At 33.3% G+C, this 17868-nt stretch overlaps 2 protein-coding genes across 3 annotated transcripts in view; one reads left to right on the forward strand and one right to left on the reverse strand.

Moving 5' to 3' along the window:
• Positions 1–3072: 3072 nt before the first annotated feature.
• On the reverse strand, positions 3073–5937 carry LOC144561856 (uncharacterized). Its single transcript, XM_078310955.1, has 5 exons — positions 5695–5937; positions 5455–5537; positions 4623–4808; positions 3843–3936; positions 3073–3626 (listed from the first exon to the last, which is right to left on the reverse strand). Exons 1-4 carry the CDS (start codon positions 5815–5817, stop codon positions 3915–3917), a joined length of 414 nt encoding a protein of 137 aa, XP_078167081.1. The 5' UTR covers positions 5818–5937; the 3' UTR covers positions 3073–3626; positions 3843–3914.
• A 5407-nt stretch (positions 5938–11344) lies between these two features.
• Positions 11345–17868, forward strand: part of LOC144562227 (putative ATP-dependent DNA helicase CHR719) — a 38381-nt gene continuing 31857 nt past the window's right edge. For both annotated transcript variants that reach the window (XM_078311410.1, XM_078311409.1), the window contains exons 1-7: positions 11345–11766; positions 12958–13099; positions 14023–14087; positions 14835–15029; positions 15501–15650; positions 16414–16812; positions 17498–17757. In XM_078311410.1, coding sequence (XP_078167536.1) covers positions 11551–11766; positions 12958–13099; positions 14023–14087; positions 14835–15029; positions 15501–15650; positions 16414–16812; positions 17498–17757 — 1427 coding nt within the window. In that variant the 5' untranslated portion in view covers positions 11345–11550. The remainder of the gene's footprint in view (positions 11767–12957; positions 13100–14022; positions 14088–14834; positions 15030–15500; positions 15651–16413; positions 16813–17497; positions 17758–17868) is intronic.

Below are 17868 nucleotides of genomic sequence, written 5' to 3' on the forward strand. Positions count from 1 at the left end.
ACTAATTCAATCAATGGTTTGAATCTCTAAATCATAATTTATAGCTGTCAAAATTATATTTCTAGTTTCATTTTGGTGTAAGAGTAGAGGAGAGAAAGTACATGGTTCTAGTTTAGGAAAATTTGGGTTCAACAATCAGGGGCAGAACCAGAATTGGAGTATAGGGGGGCTAAATAAGAATTCACATCCTCTAAGATATCTCAAACTTTTTTTAAGAGTATCTTAACCGTTCAAATACATTCTGCACGAATCTCAAAGCACAAATAATACTGCCCCTCCACTATCCTCGAAAGGCACTGTATACGTCTGTCACACAAAAGTTGAGATATATATCTCAGAGGATTAGCTATCATTAATTTGGTTTCTTCGAATAATTGCTTAGTTAGAGCCTTTGTATTTCCATAGCTAAAACTTGTATTTGATTTTGTACTATCTTTCATTATTTTCTTATTTGAACTTTGTAATCACTTAGCTACTGATAAATTAGTTGCCAGGCTGTTAGGAACTTAGCATGTAATTTTACATTTGTTAGCTTAATGAAATTTCAAAGCCCACGGGCTTTTCCCTAAAAAAAAAAAAGCTATTATTAATTTTTTAGTATGACCTTTCCAATTTGAAAAGGGTTCTTTACTTTATTTTTCTATTGTGCACACATGGCTCAATTATTCAAATAGAAATGAAAGTCAGACAGCCGGTTCATGATTTTTGTTTTTATAATTTACGTTGAAACCCTTTAACTTTGTTATATTATTATAGGGGGGTTATATATATAAAAGAAACAAATTAGTAAGATTTTTATATACTTAGTAATAAAATTTAAAAAACTTGGGATGGCTTAGCACCTCCCGGCCATTACTATGATTTGCCCCTGCCAACAACAGTTTGGAACCGTCCTAATTGCTGAGGATTTGGAAGAGATTTGAAACCTTGTTTTTTTTTTTGGAGTTGATAATAGTACCTGCGCTACAGTACTCGCACTGTACTCGCAGGGGGGACCGTCGAAAATTAAATGTGAAAATATAACTTCTTGTGGGGATCACAAAAACTGCACACTTCAATTTTTTTCCCTAAAGTATTAATACCTATGAACATAAGTATTTATACCTATGTACGAAAGTATTTATACCTATGATATGAACAATTATTTATTACGTGAATTCTTAAAGCGCGTAGATAACAATACTCGCGCTACAGTACCCGGGGACCACTAAAAATTAAATGCATAAATATAACTTTCTACAGAGACCGCAAAAACTCCACAATTTAATTTTTTTTTTCTAAATTATTAATATCTATGCAATTTTCTCTTTCAAATGAGATTCATGATGACGTACTTTCAGGCTCGTAGTCACGCAAGTGTTTATACTCGCCGTACAAGTATTTATATCTACACTTGCAAGTATTTTTTACATATGATACTGAAAGTATTAATATCTAAATAGTGAAAGTATTTATACTTATACACTGAAGTATTTATAGCTATGAGGTCAACTGTGTTTGTTAGAGAAAGGTTGACGCGGGAATGATTGGGGAATTCGAAAAGAGATTATCATAACAAGTTATGCATCAAAGTATTAATATCTTACTTTTTTAAGTTCTAATATCTTATCTTCTAAGTATTTATATCTACGAAGGTATAAATATTTAAGTATTTTTTACATACGACACTGAAAGTATTAATATCTAAGCATTGAAAATATTTATATCTATGCACTGAAATATTTATATCTATACACTGAAGTATTTATATCTATGCACTGAAATATTTATTTTTATGAAGTCAACTATTTTTGTTAGAGAAAGGTTGATGCGGAATTAGTGCTGGGACTTTGAAAGGAGACCATATAATTAGTGGAGACCATAGAGAAAGGGTGCTGCTGGGATTTTAGAATAATAATTAGTTGAGACTATATAATATCTTTTTAGAATAATAATTAATAGACACAATATAATTAGTGGGGACCATAATACATTATTCTTTTAAGTGCAGGGTACTGTAGAGCGGGTACTGAAATAATTATTCTTTTTTTTGGCTATATTAGTATTTTGTATGGGAATATGCTAATATGCTATGCGTAGCATAGAGGGCCTCTGTGCAACGACTCAATATTCGACTTTTCAAAATCCTAACGGTCGATCCGAACCGTTCATCTTGTTCTTCATATTAATATGTGTTTGGAGACCAAATTTTACATTTTTTTGGAATTTGTTTACTATTTTTTTAGATTTATTGAAAATCGTTGTTTTCAGCAAATCTGAACCATAAAAAAACAGCCATTTTCAATAAATCTAAAAAAATAGTAAGAAAATTTCAAAAAATATATAATTTAGTCTCCAAACACATATTAATATGGTAAACAAGATGAACGGTTCGGATTGACCGTTAGGATTTTAAAAAGTCAAATATTGAGACCCTCTATGCTACGCGTAGGATACTAGCAGATTCCTTTAATTTCTAATCGGTAGTTGTAAAAACATTGAAGATAGATACCAATTATTTGGTGTCTGATCCTTTTTTTTTTTATCTCTAGTTTCTATTATATGAAATCGGTGAGGTTCTGACCTCACTTTTATCAAAAAGAAATAGGCCCATTATTCAAGTCAGATAATCACCCAAAACCAACAAGATATCCTCTAAACATGTTGTGTACCTGTGCTTAAATTAATTGTGCTTTATTAAAAAATTAAGCCAGATATTATGCAAACGATTTGCAGGAATGCATCTACAGCATATTGCACATGTCTATTCTTTTTTTTTTTTTTACTATCGAGCCTGCATTTGAAGTTGTGTAATCATAAAGGTGAGATAAATATCATCTAAATATTATTTTGTACTTGAATGTGAGTTTGTTTATGTAAATAAAACAAGAAACATTAAATATTACGCAAATTGAGGCATTTTAAAATCATACAAATCACCATACTCGGCAAATATCCTATATATGTTAAATAAGAAAAAAAAAACAAAAAACAAAAAAAACATTTGGCTTTCCATCAATATCTTAGATGTTACATTGTCAGCCACAGGACAAAATGAAAATAGCTGGATTTCTTTGACAAAGGAGACCAATGTTAAATAAGAAACAGTAAAAAACAAAGGCTATATTTTTCAGTCTGTTCTCAACAAAAAGTGTGATAAAATCATAAAATGCCAGGAGTGTAGAAATACAATGCATGCCTACTGAACATCGTTCATTTATTATATGCAGTTGAGACATTTAAAATTAAACTAGCTACAAAGAAAAACCTATTTCGAACAAAATAATCTCGCAAAGCATCAACATAGCAGCTAAAAGAGGCCTAAGAGCTCATCTATTCAATATAAAGGAACATAAACTGGATAAAATGGTGAAGCATAGAGAAACCAGTCACTCATTATCACTCATTCCTAACGTTCATAATTAACCAAGCTGGAGGTCTAACAAGGTGATTTATAAAAAGAAAAAGGAAACATTAAAATGCATAAGAGAAGTACTTCAATAGTAAAATTTTGTAAAGTACTTCATTTAGTGTCCACAGCTCATTTTCTCTCCAAATGGTAGGCTGTTTACACAAAAAAAAAATGTAATTAATCTGCCGATACAGATAACTCCCAAGTAAACCTGCTGTATAACTTATGAGCCCATCTGAGAAGAAAGAGAAGTACTTCAGTAATACAATAGTGAAAACTTATGACTGGAAAGGGAAAGATAACTTCAGTCAAACAACAGAAAGCAGAGAAAGGTGAATTATACACAGTCATGGCCACAATTGTGGACTTGGCTTTTTCATGGATTTTTCATAATGCAACATAGAAGTACAAAAACAAAATTGAAGAGTGGAAAAAGAAGGAAAACTTTTACCATAATCTTGCACTGCTTTTGACTGTACTGTACAAGTCAGAATTTTCAGAATGTGAAATTGAGAGAAAAAGATCAATCACTTTCCCCAGCAAACCTGGTAAGAAGTAGAGGAAAAGTAGAGGAATGCAATTGCATTATCATATAAAAGTACAAAGCATGTAATACGATTCAAGTTTCTCATAACTAGTACCAGGTTACACTGGTATGGAACCTAGCCCACACAACAACAATACTGAAAGCACGCTTTTCTTTGCATTAATAAATTATAGTTTCCTCGCATTCTGAGACTGGTACAAACTCAATATCTTGAACCACAATATCATGTGAACAATCAGTTTCGAATTCTGAAGGGACCTTCAAAAGGGTCCCTAGCCCGCACAGAAAGATCCACTCATTTCATCAGTTACAAATAGTGTACTTCATCGAAAATCAAGGGGTACTGTTGTTAAGTAGCCTTTCAGACTTTGACACTTTTGATTGTAAATTCTACTACAATCATGAAAAATGTTCTGATCAAATTCGGTGGGTCAATCATATAGACTAGCAATTTAAATTTAAAAAGAGCTTGTCATTTTCTCATGGTTCATCATATGGCTGTAGTGAAAAACCAATAGTAGTTGGAAAAGTTCTCAGTATTGTAATAACCATAGTGCCTTTTGCAAATGATAAAAGCTAGGTCCAAATTTATTTAATTTATTCATTATTTTCCTTTTGCAAATTACCTCCAAATCCAATCCTGTTAACAGTTTTCTGAGTGAAGGGAAAAAGAGGCAAACAAACCTTGAAGGTTCACTGGATGAGCATGCCACATCAGGCAATTCATCAGGCACCAATGTTTTGTCTTTTGACATAACTGCATTATCAGTTGGTTGACAACTGGCTTCAGACATTCCAGAGGGTTCTTCTTGTACGCCCCTTAGATGTGATTCGAGAAGTGTAAGGGATGCATCTAACTTCAATATCTTTCTGTCCATAGAATTTCACAACTTTCAGTAATGCAAGTACCAAACAAGATAGTTGGATGATAAAACATACTTGTAACAAAACTAAACAAGAAAAATGATTATTCTGCTAGATAAAGCTTTGCAAAATCAGGTCAATTATGGCATTTTCTTAGCTTGGCTATCTCGTACAGTCTGCCTGCTTTGACCCAATATATCTCTTTTTACAATTTATCAAACGGATGAAATCTCTGAGCTGAGCTTGGGATCCAATTTTCTATGTCAGTTTGATAGGAAGTATCATCCAATGTGTCATTTAATTTTAATATTTCTCCAAATCCAAAACCCACAGTAAACCTTTTTTCCTGATACTTTCCAGTGATGAACTGATGGTGAGAACCAGATGGTATATGACAAAAGTTTGATAAAACATTTTAGTGAACAAATGTACCAAAGAAAATCACTTGGGTTTTTGGGGGTGTACAATTCATTCAGATTAATTTATGGTACCAGCCTTGTTCAGTCCATGGCATAGTAATCAGATTGTGTTTTCTTTTTTATTTGGTTTTCTGTATGATTAAGATTTGTCAAGAAATTCTGGTAAATCACGAAATACAACGTAGGGTTTGATACTGGTACAATTGGGTCAGCAATATACGAAATAAACAAACCTGTGAACTAAAGAAAGCTTGTCCTGGCATAGCGCAGAGAAAGAATTTAGAAACTGAGTAGCGTTTGCCACGAAAATGTTCACCTTCAAAATTAGCAAGAATCATGGTTTAGCAGTTCGACCCCTAGTATTCGAACTTTTTAATTTCCATAACTTGTCTTCATAGGACAATAATGAATTTTTTTAGGGTTACAAGTAAAAAATTTCCTAGCAAGAAATTAAGAAGAGAGGAGAAGCGAACGAGATAGAGGGTTCGCTGGTCGGAGATGGATAGTGCCTCCGCCTCATTCTCGTCTTCTTCGTCGCCAATTTTCTCTTGCTGAACTAAAAATGGCGACGGCACTTGAGATCTCCGGTGCTGCATCTACCGATATTTTTTACTGGAAGTATCCTATTACGCTTCGAGTTACGGATCGGAAGGGACGAAGTAATCAGATGAGCACGGATCCCCTGAGGCAACTCAAATCTGAGTTCAGATCCAAACCGTCCGATCAGAGTTCAGGGCAATCTGACCAAGAAGGAAGGCACGGGACCTCTTCAATAGTCGTGTCAATTCAGATCAGACGGTCCAGATTCAAAGTCAAAAATTGAGTTACCATAAGTGATTTGAATTTGTGATAAGAGGGGGGCCAGGACCGTAAAGAATGAGATCTGCGTCGTCCGTTTTAATCTGACACGAATCTCAAAGCAGATACCTATATTCCCATTGCGAGTCGACCAAGTTACCCAAGCTAATATTAGTAGTATATCGATTTTCTTTTCATTAATTAATAACGAATAGATGAAGGTTAATTGCTTCTATGCTCTTCTTAAATAAAGATTGATCGGTTAATTGCTTCTATGAATATTGATTGCTTGCAGGTCGGAACCACATAGTCAGCTATTTTTTTTTTATGGATTTTGAGATTTTTTTTTTTTTTTTTGAGAGGCATGGGAGAAACTACCAGCTTACATGGATTTTGAGATTTAGTAGAGATTTATTGGTCTCGATCGACTTTATCATTTCTAAATTTTTACTCTCTTTTGAATGTTTAATTTGTAATTTGGGTTAAATTTAGAGTTAAAATAAAAATAAAATTTTTGCATTATGATTGGTAATTAGAATTATAAGTTAGAGTATCAGAAATTATAAGTCAGGGCATTGAAAAGTATAAACCAAAAATATTATTCTTTTATCGAGTATCCAATTAGCTATTCACCCCTTATTGGTTGGTCTTATATTCTTTTGAGTAAAACTTTTTAAGTTTTTCAATTTACTTATCAAAACATCGAAATCTCCTTTTCTTCGTAAGAAATTCAAAGTTTCTAAATTTATTTTATTAAACATCAATATTTTCCCATTACAATATTCTATTTATCCTTCCTTTCAAATGAAGACACTTATTTATTCTTGATGGCCATTATTTATTTATTTTTTTTTCCGAATTCGGATATCTAATTTTAGGTGCATGTAGTTAGATTTGTTTAGGATATAAATATATAATTCAACTCCAGTTGGTATAGGATATAATCAAGAAAATTTCAACTTCTATGGTTATTTTGTTTATTTATTTTTTTACACTTAATATGGATACAACTACAAATCAATCAATATCGTCAATTTGAAATAGATGATATGGCGTAATTAGAAACTTTGAAGACTTGACCTCATATAACTGTTATACAGTTATAATATTTACATTCATTCTCCCAAATACAATAAGCAATTCGTTTGTGCGTCCTTAAACAGCAATTGTGCAGAAAGGTAACATAACATCCACAAGTAACTTTTTTTTTTTGATAAAATGAGTTGATAATAGATTAACTCGATAATTTTATAATATATTTCGAATCGAGTTAAATAAAATAAAAATATATATTTAGTAAACATGTTATTGCATTTCCATTGAATTTTCTAGACAACTGGTTGGTGTTTATCAATCTGAGTGGTCTGAGCTCATTACACAATTTCAATATTTCCAATTAGAGGATTTTAATAATAGAATTATGTGGAGATGGTCCACACATGACAGGTTTTCAGTTCATTCTTTATATACTTGAGTATGGAGGGATATCTAATTTAGAATTTACAAGTATTTGGGCAGCCAAGATACCTTTGAAATTTAAATCTTTTTTGTTGTTGCTGAAACAAAATTAAATATTAACAAAGGATAATCTACAGAAAAAGGGTTGGACAGGAGATCAAACTTGTGTATTCTGCCAGGAACCAGAAACATACAATCATTTGTTTATTCATTGTTACTATGTGAAGTATATTTGTAATTGGATAGCTAGCTATTATATATTCAATTTTGATTGTGCAACTATTTCAAATCTTTGGGACATAGATAATTATATTCCTATGGAAGATACTAATCTGGTTGAAATTATTAGGGGAGCAGTATTATGGTACATTTGGTTAGACAGAAACAGATTAATTTCTAAGGAAATATCAAAAATTTGCAAGTTATAGGATCAAATATCATTGCTTTAGTTAAAGTTGGTGTCAGAATCAGAATTATGATGCTTGTGCTAAATTAAATTGTATGTTACCTTGTGATGCAAAGGATTTAGCAGGAAATTTACTTATCATTTCAATGGAGGAAGAACAGATTATAATCTTTATGCTTGAGCAAAGGATGACTACTATTGAGGAACATGTTAAGATGATAGCAATTCATGAAGGTGGATGCAATAGTGAAGAAGAACTAATTGAAGTCTATCAGTTTTTGTGATTTTACTTTTGTGAGGGTCTTTTATGCATAATATGTAATATTGTCACTAATGAAGCCTTAATTTTGCTTGTTAGTTTTGTATCATATTTTGCATAATATGTAATTGATATGTATTTGTTTCTAGTATGTTCTTCATATTATTTTGCTTGTTAGTTTTGTATTTCAGTATTATGCGGTACCAGAGAAGTGGTACCAAGAACAAACAATGTTGTAATGATTTTCGTGTTGTAATGGAAATCGGTGAGAATACGAACACCCACTTCTTTTTAAAAAAACATAAACATGTTATTGACTTTATGGTTAATTGTATATCACAACACTTGTATCATATTTTTGATATTTTTACGGTTATAATATGAATCATAGTTCAAATATATAATGTTCTATTTAAAATTATTTCGGATGATTATCATAATTGTTAAATTATTCTACGGCCGACAGATCTCGTGCTTTACAAAATAAGTTCTCCTATTGCGTTGACCGGGCCCGTTGGAGTTCAAACATTTCATATAACAACGGACCAAATCGGGCCTTGATTGACTGTTGAGTCGTCCTAGAGTCTTACTGGACCAAACCCAAGCCCACAACAGCCCAGTTCCCATCTACTTTTTAACACAGATTTATAAAAATATTATGTTATCACAATCGAACCAAGAAAAAAAAAATCGGACCGAAAAACTGGGTCCGGATCCCTGAGTAATTCAATTTTTGAGTTTAGATCCGACCATCCGATTCAAATAATCTACTCTGAGATGAAGCATGTGACTCTTTTAATCTGACAGTTCGATTCAAATCTGATGGTTTAGATCTAGAAAAATATTGATATATAACTTCAACATATTTAAAGACGATGGTGACTTATTATGTAATCACTTAATTTAAAAAAAATAAAATTAAGATGTATACATATATCTAGAAAAAATGAAAACTAAAGAAATATAATTCTAACTTTATTTCGGAGAAATATACTCATATGTTATAATTTACAGTATAATATACTATGAGAGGGTTCAAATGCCTCTATTTTTATCTCATATGTTATAATTTACAGTATAATGTACTAAATAAATAAACTTTTATCTGAAAGGAATAAAAAATGTAAGGTAGAATTAAATGACTTTTTATCTATGAGGAGTGTTCAAATGCCTCTATTTTTTGTGCCTCCACTATACTTCCATTTTTAAAAACTCTAATAATTCAAAATTTAAAAGTTAAAATAAAACCATTGGATATAGGGGTGAAAACGGAGCGGATAATGCTGATATCATATCCGCATCCGTCGGATAATGAGCGGATACGAATACGGATACGGATAGTAAACATATATCAAAATTCAAAACCAAATCCGCCTTAAACGGATATGGATATGGAACGGATAGTCCACGGATACGGATTCGAATACGGATATAAAACGAATAATGGTCGGATAATTAAGATATATGAATTTCTAAGATACAAATATTAATTAAAACATTAAATATAAATATTAATGAACTTATAAGAGATGAGAGATAATCTATTCATATAATATATATCTCCATTCTATTATTAAGCACGTTGGGTGTCCGATCCGCCAACGGCTACGATTGAAAGTTGAAATTTCAGATTTAATCTCAACCATTCAATTACATAATCTGTCTTTTTTGATTAAATGTATCTGAATAATGTGTAGAAGTCTAAATTTAATTAAAAATATACCCGCCACACGTACCGCCACATGATGCATTACAATTAAAATTAAATAAACTCTGAAATTTAGCAATATAATATGTTTCCTTATTTCATTCATTCCTTATTTTCTTCCTCTCCAATTTAGCGATATAATTATGTTTCCTTATTTCTTTCATTCCTTATTTCTCTTCTATGTTTCTATAGCTATTGCCGTGAAAAATCTAGAAATATTATCAAATTTTTTTTCTATACATATCATGATATTTGATAATAAGTTATCTGGCTTTTAGCGATTTTTTTTCTTTGTTTTCTTGTTTCTCCTCTTCAGAATTCAAATATCTACATGCATCTCTTGCACCTTTTATTTGTATGAGAATACATTGGCATATTCTTTTATTGTTGAACAATTATTTTTTATTAGTCTATTTTTCATAAAAATATGTCATTTTGTATGAGGTTTTTTTTCTCTTATAATATATTCCGTTGCAACGCACGGGAATGATACTAGTATCAAATAAATGAATGGTAACAAAATATGTTGTGGTCTAGTGGTTTGAAACTTAGTCCAAAGACTTTGGGATGGGAGGACATGGGTTCAAAACCCACCTATAGCAAATTTAATTTCTCTTTTATATGGGTTTGGTCAAATTATCCGAATCCGGATAATCCAGATATCCGCTCCGTTTAATACTCCGTATCTGAATCCGTATCCGAATCCGGATCTTTTATGGATTTCCGATAATTATCCGAATCCGTATTCGGGAATTATCCGAATCCGAATTATCCGGATTCAGATAATTCCCGGATACGGAGCGGATATCCGCCGTATAATCCGGCTCCGTTTTCACCCCTAATTGGATATGATCTATATCATTTTATTTATGCACGTGTAAAAAATTATGACATTTCAATTTTATTTTGATTGTCATCAAGAACTTGTAAAAAATGCACTAATGTGGATGATTTTTGAACTTATTGATTCACATAAAAACAAATTTGAAATATGATAGCTTTTTATGAGTAAATAGAGAAAATAACATAGATCCCATCTAACGGTTTTATTTTGATTTTTAAGTGAGTTTTAAAAAATAGAGACATAATGAAGGCACAAAAAATTGAGGCATTTGAACTCTTTATTTATCTATATAGGATCAAAATCAATAATTTCTCTTTTGAATATATAACGTTCATAATTATTTTAAATCATACGCATAGGGAAATAAAATATAAACTAGATCTTGATTGGCAGATTACTCTCACTTTTTCCGTCTTTCGAATCCATAGAATATAAGTACGAACGAAATAGATCTAAATTAGATCATATTAAAAGATTTTGTGCACTTCCTTGTTTTATTTTTTATTTTGCTTTAATTACGTTACTTGTCAAACAAGAAAAAACCGGCTGGTTGTTTTATAAATATCCACGGGGTCGGCTTTTTAAAAAAAAACCGGCTGGTCCGATTTTAATAACAGCGATAAATACTAGGAGGACAAAATTATAGGTTACCTCGAATTTCCTTTCCTACCCTTCATCGCGTCCGCCTCTGGTAAATTGTTCGATTTCGATCCCATCCCCAACCAAAGAAGAGCGAAATCAGAAAACATAAAAGAATTGAAATCAGAAACTCGAAGAATTTCCCTCGAATTATCAACCGTTGCCTCCTCCTATTTGAATTGCGAGGGAATTAGAGCGCGAGGGCTCTCTCTCTCTCATGGCGGCGTCTGTGGAGAACCCAGCTATCCACCCCTCGTCTGTGCCTCCATCGATTTCTTCTTCTTCGTCTTCATCCGAAAGTGTTATAGAGAAAGCGAAAGTGTTGATCGCCGCGCTCAATTTGATCTCGCGAAACCTACCGCTTCCTCCAGATGTGTTCCGGGCTGTTTCAGAGATATACAATGGTCAAAATGAAGAAGAGGGAAAAGATTCGGTATGTTGAATGGAAATTTGGTTTGCATCTCTAATCGTTTTGCTTTCGACTAATGTTTATATGATAACTGTTGCAAAGACAATTAGGGCGGTTTTGAATTTCAGTTTTAGTTTTGGTTTCTCCGAAATTAATGTCTGTTAGTGCAAATTACTTTCTCAGCCTGGTACATCACTTTGATATTGCGAATTTTTGTCTGGTGATGAAGCCTAGTAGAGTAGTAGTTGTTTGTATTTTTCCATTTTCACAGTTATGAGGTTTGCTAAGGTTTTTGTTTCCATCTTAAATTTGCTCAGGCAATATTCTGAGATTCTTTGTTCATTATCTCCCCCCTCCCCCTCTTTTATTTGATTGATATATTCCAAAGCATTATTAGGTTATTGAGTTCTAAGAGTTAATTTGAATCACTGTTCTTGTAATTAGATCTCTGAATTAGTAATTTTTCATGAAAAAAAAATGTGTGCAGTTACCCTCATCCCTCTGTATTTTCAGTATAATAGTTTGTACCTGTCCAACTTAACTCTTGGTAAATGTGTTATAAACATATGGCTTTCATTGTGTACAGTGTATTAAATGTAATAGATATGGAATTCGATACGTCCTATTTTCCTACAATTTGTGACATTATTTTCTGCTCAGAATGAGATAAAATAGAATACAATTCATTTTTCTTAACATCTGTGATAAATTATTTGTAAATAGTCCCTACTCCCTACCTTAACTATAATTAGATAAACTTGTGAGCTATAAGCTCTTATCCTATAAAATTGCTTTATATTGTTATCCAATTATACATAGATATCAATATTGTCATATTATAAAATCAATTATTAATTTAATTTTGTTGTTATCTAAATATACAAACAAATTCATATTGTCATCTTGTAAAATTAAATAGTAACTTCACTGTCTGATCATGCATTGTTGCTCATAATGAATTTTCAACTCATTTATATATCCTGCTCCATGGAAAACTACTACTATCAATGACACAAATTGGAGGCCATCAAATTTCTTCTCCACTATTTTTTCTCGAAAGAATCTCTTATGTTCCAACACTTCAAGACCCTCCCAAACCCACACAGACGTGATAAAAGGAAATTCACTTTGTTCATGCCGATGTTGCTTGTGTACTGATACAGTGGTATGTCTTTTTTTTTTTTTGGGAGAGTTAATTTATTTTGCACTTTTCAGGAGTATGATGGTACCTTGATGAAAGAGCTAGAGGCTGCAATCCAAAGCTTTCAACTACAAAACATACCTAGCTCTGAGCTGAAATCCCTAGAAGAGAGACGTTTTAGCAGCTGTATCGAGCATCGCCTGATAGAGCTTGAAGGTAGGCTATTTTTTGGGTTCTGTTTACAAGTGATAACTAGTACTGAGAGGCTTTACAATTTGTACTCATATTATTGGGATATTTGGAAATAATACTTAAAATAAACAAGATTATGCTAAAGAAGAATGACAAAATATACATTTCTAGTTTGGATTAATGTGCCTATATATTTTTTTAAAAGATCTCCACTATAAAAGCCCTATCTTATTAGTACCAGAAAATGGCCTCTTTAATACACTTCTAGTTTAATTACCAAAATTTTAACTGTCCGGGTTATAATTGGTAAAGAACCAGTCACAGTTCACTACCTCAAACGGAATGAGGAGTGGTCTGGGTAGTGAGAGTCGGAATGACTACTGCTTTTGGAATGAAATGCAAATTATGGGAATAAAATATGATTTCCTGGAACATGGTCAAATCTAACGCCACATCACAATTGACACAAACTAAGACTAGGCTTGTTTATTGCTGTTTCTACTTGCTAGTCTTGGTCAATTGGTCCTGAAAATTACACTCCTTTGGAAAAGATAATACGAGTCTGCTAGGGGAGGGGGGTGAGAGAGAGAGAGAGAGGAGGGATTGCAGTTCAGAAAGAGAAATTATTGCTTGTACTTCATTTTTTTTTTGTACTTCAATGTGCTTTGAGCCTGAAGTGGGTCCTGGTACATTTTGTTGGTTGGGCCTGCTGGTACTACTTTTATAGGGAAAATGCTAAGAAATCTAGCCTTGGCGATGTTTTATACTCTTTTTGGCTGCTGAATTAGAGCTCCTAGAATTAGCAAACTTATTGATAGATGTTATTTTCTATAATTTGGCTATTTTGGTTGAACGAAATCAGTAGATCATGTATAATTTTCACATTCAGTTATTTTTTCTATATGTGCAATTTATGCATTTATTAATGCCATTATTTTCTTTATCAGCTCTACCATCAAGCAGGGGTGAAGATATGCAAATGAAATGCTTGCTGGAACTATATGGCTTAAAGGTATGTACTAACTGGAGACAACATTTGGTAGAATTAGCGAAGTGACCCAATATTTTACCTCCTTTGTAATTAATATTGCAGCATCTATTATATTAACTAAAATCCAGCATTACCACATTTTTTTAAGGAACTCCCATAAGGCTCTGTTGACATAAAGATTTGTTGAGTATATACTAATTAAAAAGGATTTCCGATGAGCTTAAGCATATCAAATTAATTGCTTGGTAAAAGCAGTACTAGTGCCAGTTCTCCATTTATGAATCAAATTCGCCAATTAACATTCTTGCACACAATGGATCCACATACAGACTAGCACTTGTGGAGGGGAGCATTAAGATTATAACAAAAATATATATATATATTCTTCATTTCCTTGTGTCTTTTTCTTTTTTCTTATATTTGGAGAATGTCTGACACCCTGGATCTTGATACTGACCTTTAAAATCTAGTCAGTCTGACTTCTAAACCTTGCCAGCCTTACTTCATACACTCTGTGATACAACAAAATTCTCGATCATCTATTGCTTTAAGAGCAATCTAAGATGTGTATATAATGCAAACACTGAATATGAAAACCCTTTAAAAAGCCATTACTCATTTGGCTGTTGAAAAACTGTATTGCAGGCTGTACTGCAATCAATATAAAGAACCCTTTCTAAATTATGGGATTTGATTTGCAAAGAAAAATAAAGAACCCTTTCTATATTCTTGTTATTTACTACTTGTATGTAATTTTGCTGTGCACAGTTGTTGGAGTTGCAGAAGAAGATCCGGACAGAGTTGAGTGGGGATTATTGGTTGACAGAGAAATGCAGGAACCCAGAGAGACAGCTTTATGACTGGGGCATGATGCGCTTGCCATTTCCTCCCACCATTTTTGGCATTGGAGATCCAACCTTTGTGAATGAGGATGACCGCCAAAGGAGGAGGAGATATAATGAGGTTTGCTCAGACATTCTTCTTTCTCTTAAGAAACAATTTTTTGTGTGCACCTACAGTACATGAAAGTTTCACGCATGCCCCTGCACAATGGGAATATTCTCACAAGCCCTTGAAGACCATGGAGTATTTCTTATTCCCTCTCCCTATTTCCTTAAAATTACCTGAAAACGCCCCCCTCCCCCTCCCCCTCCCCTTTTTTCTCCCTTGTGTTGGTTGAAGCAATTAATGAGATGGATGGTTAGTTTAGGCATGTAATGATGGATGCAGGAGTGAGCTAATGTTCTTCATGTTTGTAGGCTCGTACTGTCGTACATAATGCTCTGTATATTTTTCAGGGATGTGCATGATATTTCTCACATGAGATACTTCCTTTGTTTTCCAGGGGCATCCGCCTTCTATTTAAAATTTGTTTAATGTTTTCATTATTTAGAAGGCATCCATTAAAGTCTTGTGTCTTTTTATTTTCTCCAGAGAATGTTGAGAATGGAGGAAGAGGAGAAGAACCAGGTAGAGATGAACAAGAGGAAGTTCTTTGCTGAAATCCTTAACATTGCACGTGAATTCCAGGCGCGAGAACAGGCTTCTTTCAAGAAGAGAAAACAAAGAAATGATGGGGTTCTGGTATCTATTAGATTCAATTATCTTGTTTCTTTTTCATTCTTTTATGCAGCATTATCTGTACATGTATAGTGTTGTGTTTATAAAAATAAATGTACAGCTTTGTCTTTATTTCTATTGCAATCGTTTTTTTGCTCTTGTAGTTTAACACAACTGATTTTCTATTCTGGGTACAGTTTTGATTGATATGATAGCAGTATTTTGTTGCATATACTGATCGGTAGGTATCGTACTCGATTTTTTATGAGTTAAAATACCATGGGTTCATTTTCTGTTTCGTCAAACAATAGGTGCTTAATTGAGGAATTTGGCTTTGTACTGCTCTGTTGAGGTTAAATTGAGGGATAGTGCATAGTTGACAGTAACATGAGGGATGAAATGAAGCTTTATTGCACATGGTCAAATGTCACAATGTTGGGTTAGTTGAGTCATAATTACATAATTGAAGGTACAACAAGATGCGAATACTGAAGGGTGGAATACAGAGTACAGTATCTTGGATTGTAGGATATAGTAATGGGTGGTTTTGTGCAATCAGTGACATAGGATTGGCATTGTTGTTGCAAAAGTAGTCCCAAATCTTGGAATTAGGTAAAAGCAGTTTGGAGAACTGGGAGAAATCAGATAACTCTTACCACATTTCTGTTTTCCTGATCTGCCAATTGCCACTATATTGGGTCATCATAACCTATATTACATCCATTGAGCAGCTATCTGATTTAATGTATCTAACTCGTATATTTTTGTGTGTCTTTCTCTCATTTAGTTGTGGCACTCACGGTCAAAGCAGAGGGTGAGCCAGACAGAAAAGAAGCGACTCCAATTGTTACAAAAGGATGACCAAGAGGCATATATGCGCATGGTGGAGGAGAGCAAGAACGAGCGCCTCAAGATGCTCCTTGGCAAGACCAACGACCTACTCGTTCGGCTCGGTGCTGCAGTCCAACGCCAGAAGGACGCAGAGCATGTATCAAAAAAGCCTGGCTCTACAGACCCTTCTTCTCAGGAAAAAACAGATTCATTAGATGATGATGATGATGATGATGAAGAGGAGGATGAAGAGGAGGATGATGTTACAGAGCTCAATGAGGAGGGAGAGAAGAGTAATGCTTGGCTTGATGGGCAGAGGCAGTACAATGCCACTGTTCATGCTATTGAAGAGAAGGTGATGTTGAATTCAATTTGCTCATGCTTGTGTGGAATACATAGCCAATTATTGATAGTTAGGGTTAGATGGTTGCAAATGGTTGGGGTGAATTCTCACAATGTTAGGTGTCACACATTTCAGCCCTCAGGGGGGAGCAAAAAATAAATGAGTGGAAAACATATGGCAATTTTAAAAAAGACCACATAAATGAATAATATAAACCCAAAAGATAATCATCGAAGACTTTAGTTTCACATAAAGTAGGTAATATTGGTTTTGTACTGTAGCTGTAATAGATCAACAGAACTACAGAAAAATTCTATGCAGAATCACATGCATTAAGAATAAAAAGCTATTTTTAAAACATTAGCCAAAGCTGGCAGAATGTGCACAAAATAAAACTACAAAATAAAATATATAAAATTATGAGATCATGTTGTTATAGTGTGGATTCTGTCACTAACATTATGACCTTTAGAAGAACTTATTGTCCTCTATTTTACTACATTCTTATTGGAGAAGTGCAAGTTGCAAGCTTAACTACTGCAGCTAATAGCCTAATAGGAGAGCCATTCTTTTACTGGTACCACCTGAAATAGAAAAAACAGCACAGCAGTTAAATTTTACTGGGTCAAAGGTGGAAAATTTGTTCTTTACTCCTGTTTCTCAGTTTTTTTTTTTTTTTTTTTGCCTATTTCTTTAGGTAACTGAGCAACCTAAAAGTCTTCAGGGAGGAAAATTAAGGGATTACCAGGTTGAAGGGCTTCAATGGATGCTCTCGCTATTTAATAACAATCTAAATGGAATCTTAGCTGATGAAATGGGTCTTGGGAAGACAATTCAAACCATAGCTCTGATTGCATACTTGATTGAGAACAAAGGTGTGACAGGGCCACACATGATTATAGCCCCCAAGGCCGTCTTACCAAATTGGGCCCAAGAGTTCTCTACTTGGGCACCAAGGTTTGCCTTTATTTTTAAAATTCTGAAACAAATTTACTTCCCTTGTTTTTGTTTTTTTGTAAGCTTCCTTTCTTATTTTAACATTTGTCACTGGCAAGCTACACTATTTTA

This window comes from Carex rostrata, chromosome 11, assembly GCF_964058835.1.
Source record: "Carex rostrata chromosome 11, lpCarRost1.2, whole genome shotgun sequence".
Taxonomy (NCBI): Eukaryota; Viridiplantae; Streptophyta; class Magnoliopsida; order Poales; family Cyperaceae; genus Carex; species Carex rostrata.

Coding starts and splice junctions, on each gene's coding strand:
- LOC144561856 (XM_078310955.1), bottom strand. CDS start 5,817: ATGCAGCACCGGAGATCTCAAGTGCCGTCGCCATTTTTAGTTCAGCAA. Junction 4,809..5,454: donor AAGCTTTCTTTAGTTCACAG/GTTTGTTTATTT, acceptor TTCTATGGACAG/AAAGATATTGAAGTTAGATG. Junction 3,937..4,622: donor TCATCCAGTGAACCTTCAAG/GTTTGTTTGCCT, acceptor ACTTCTTACCAG/GTTTGCTGGGGAAAGTGATT.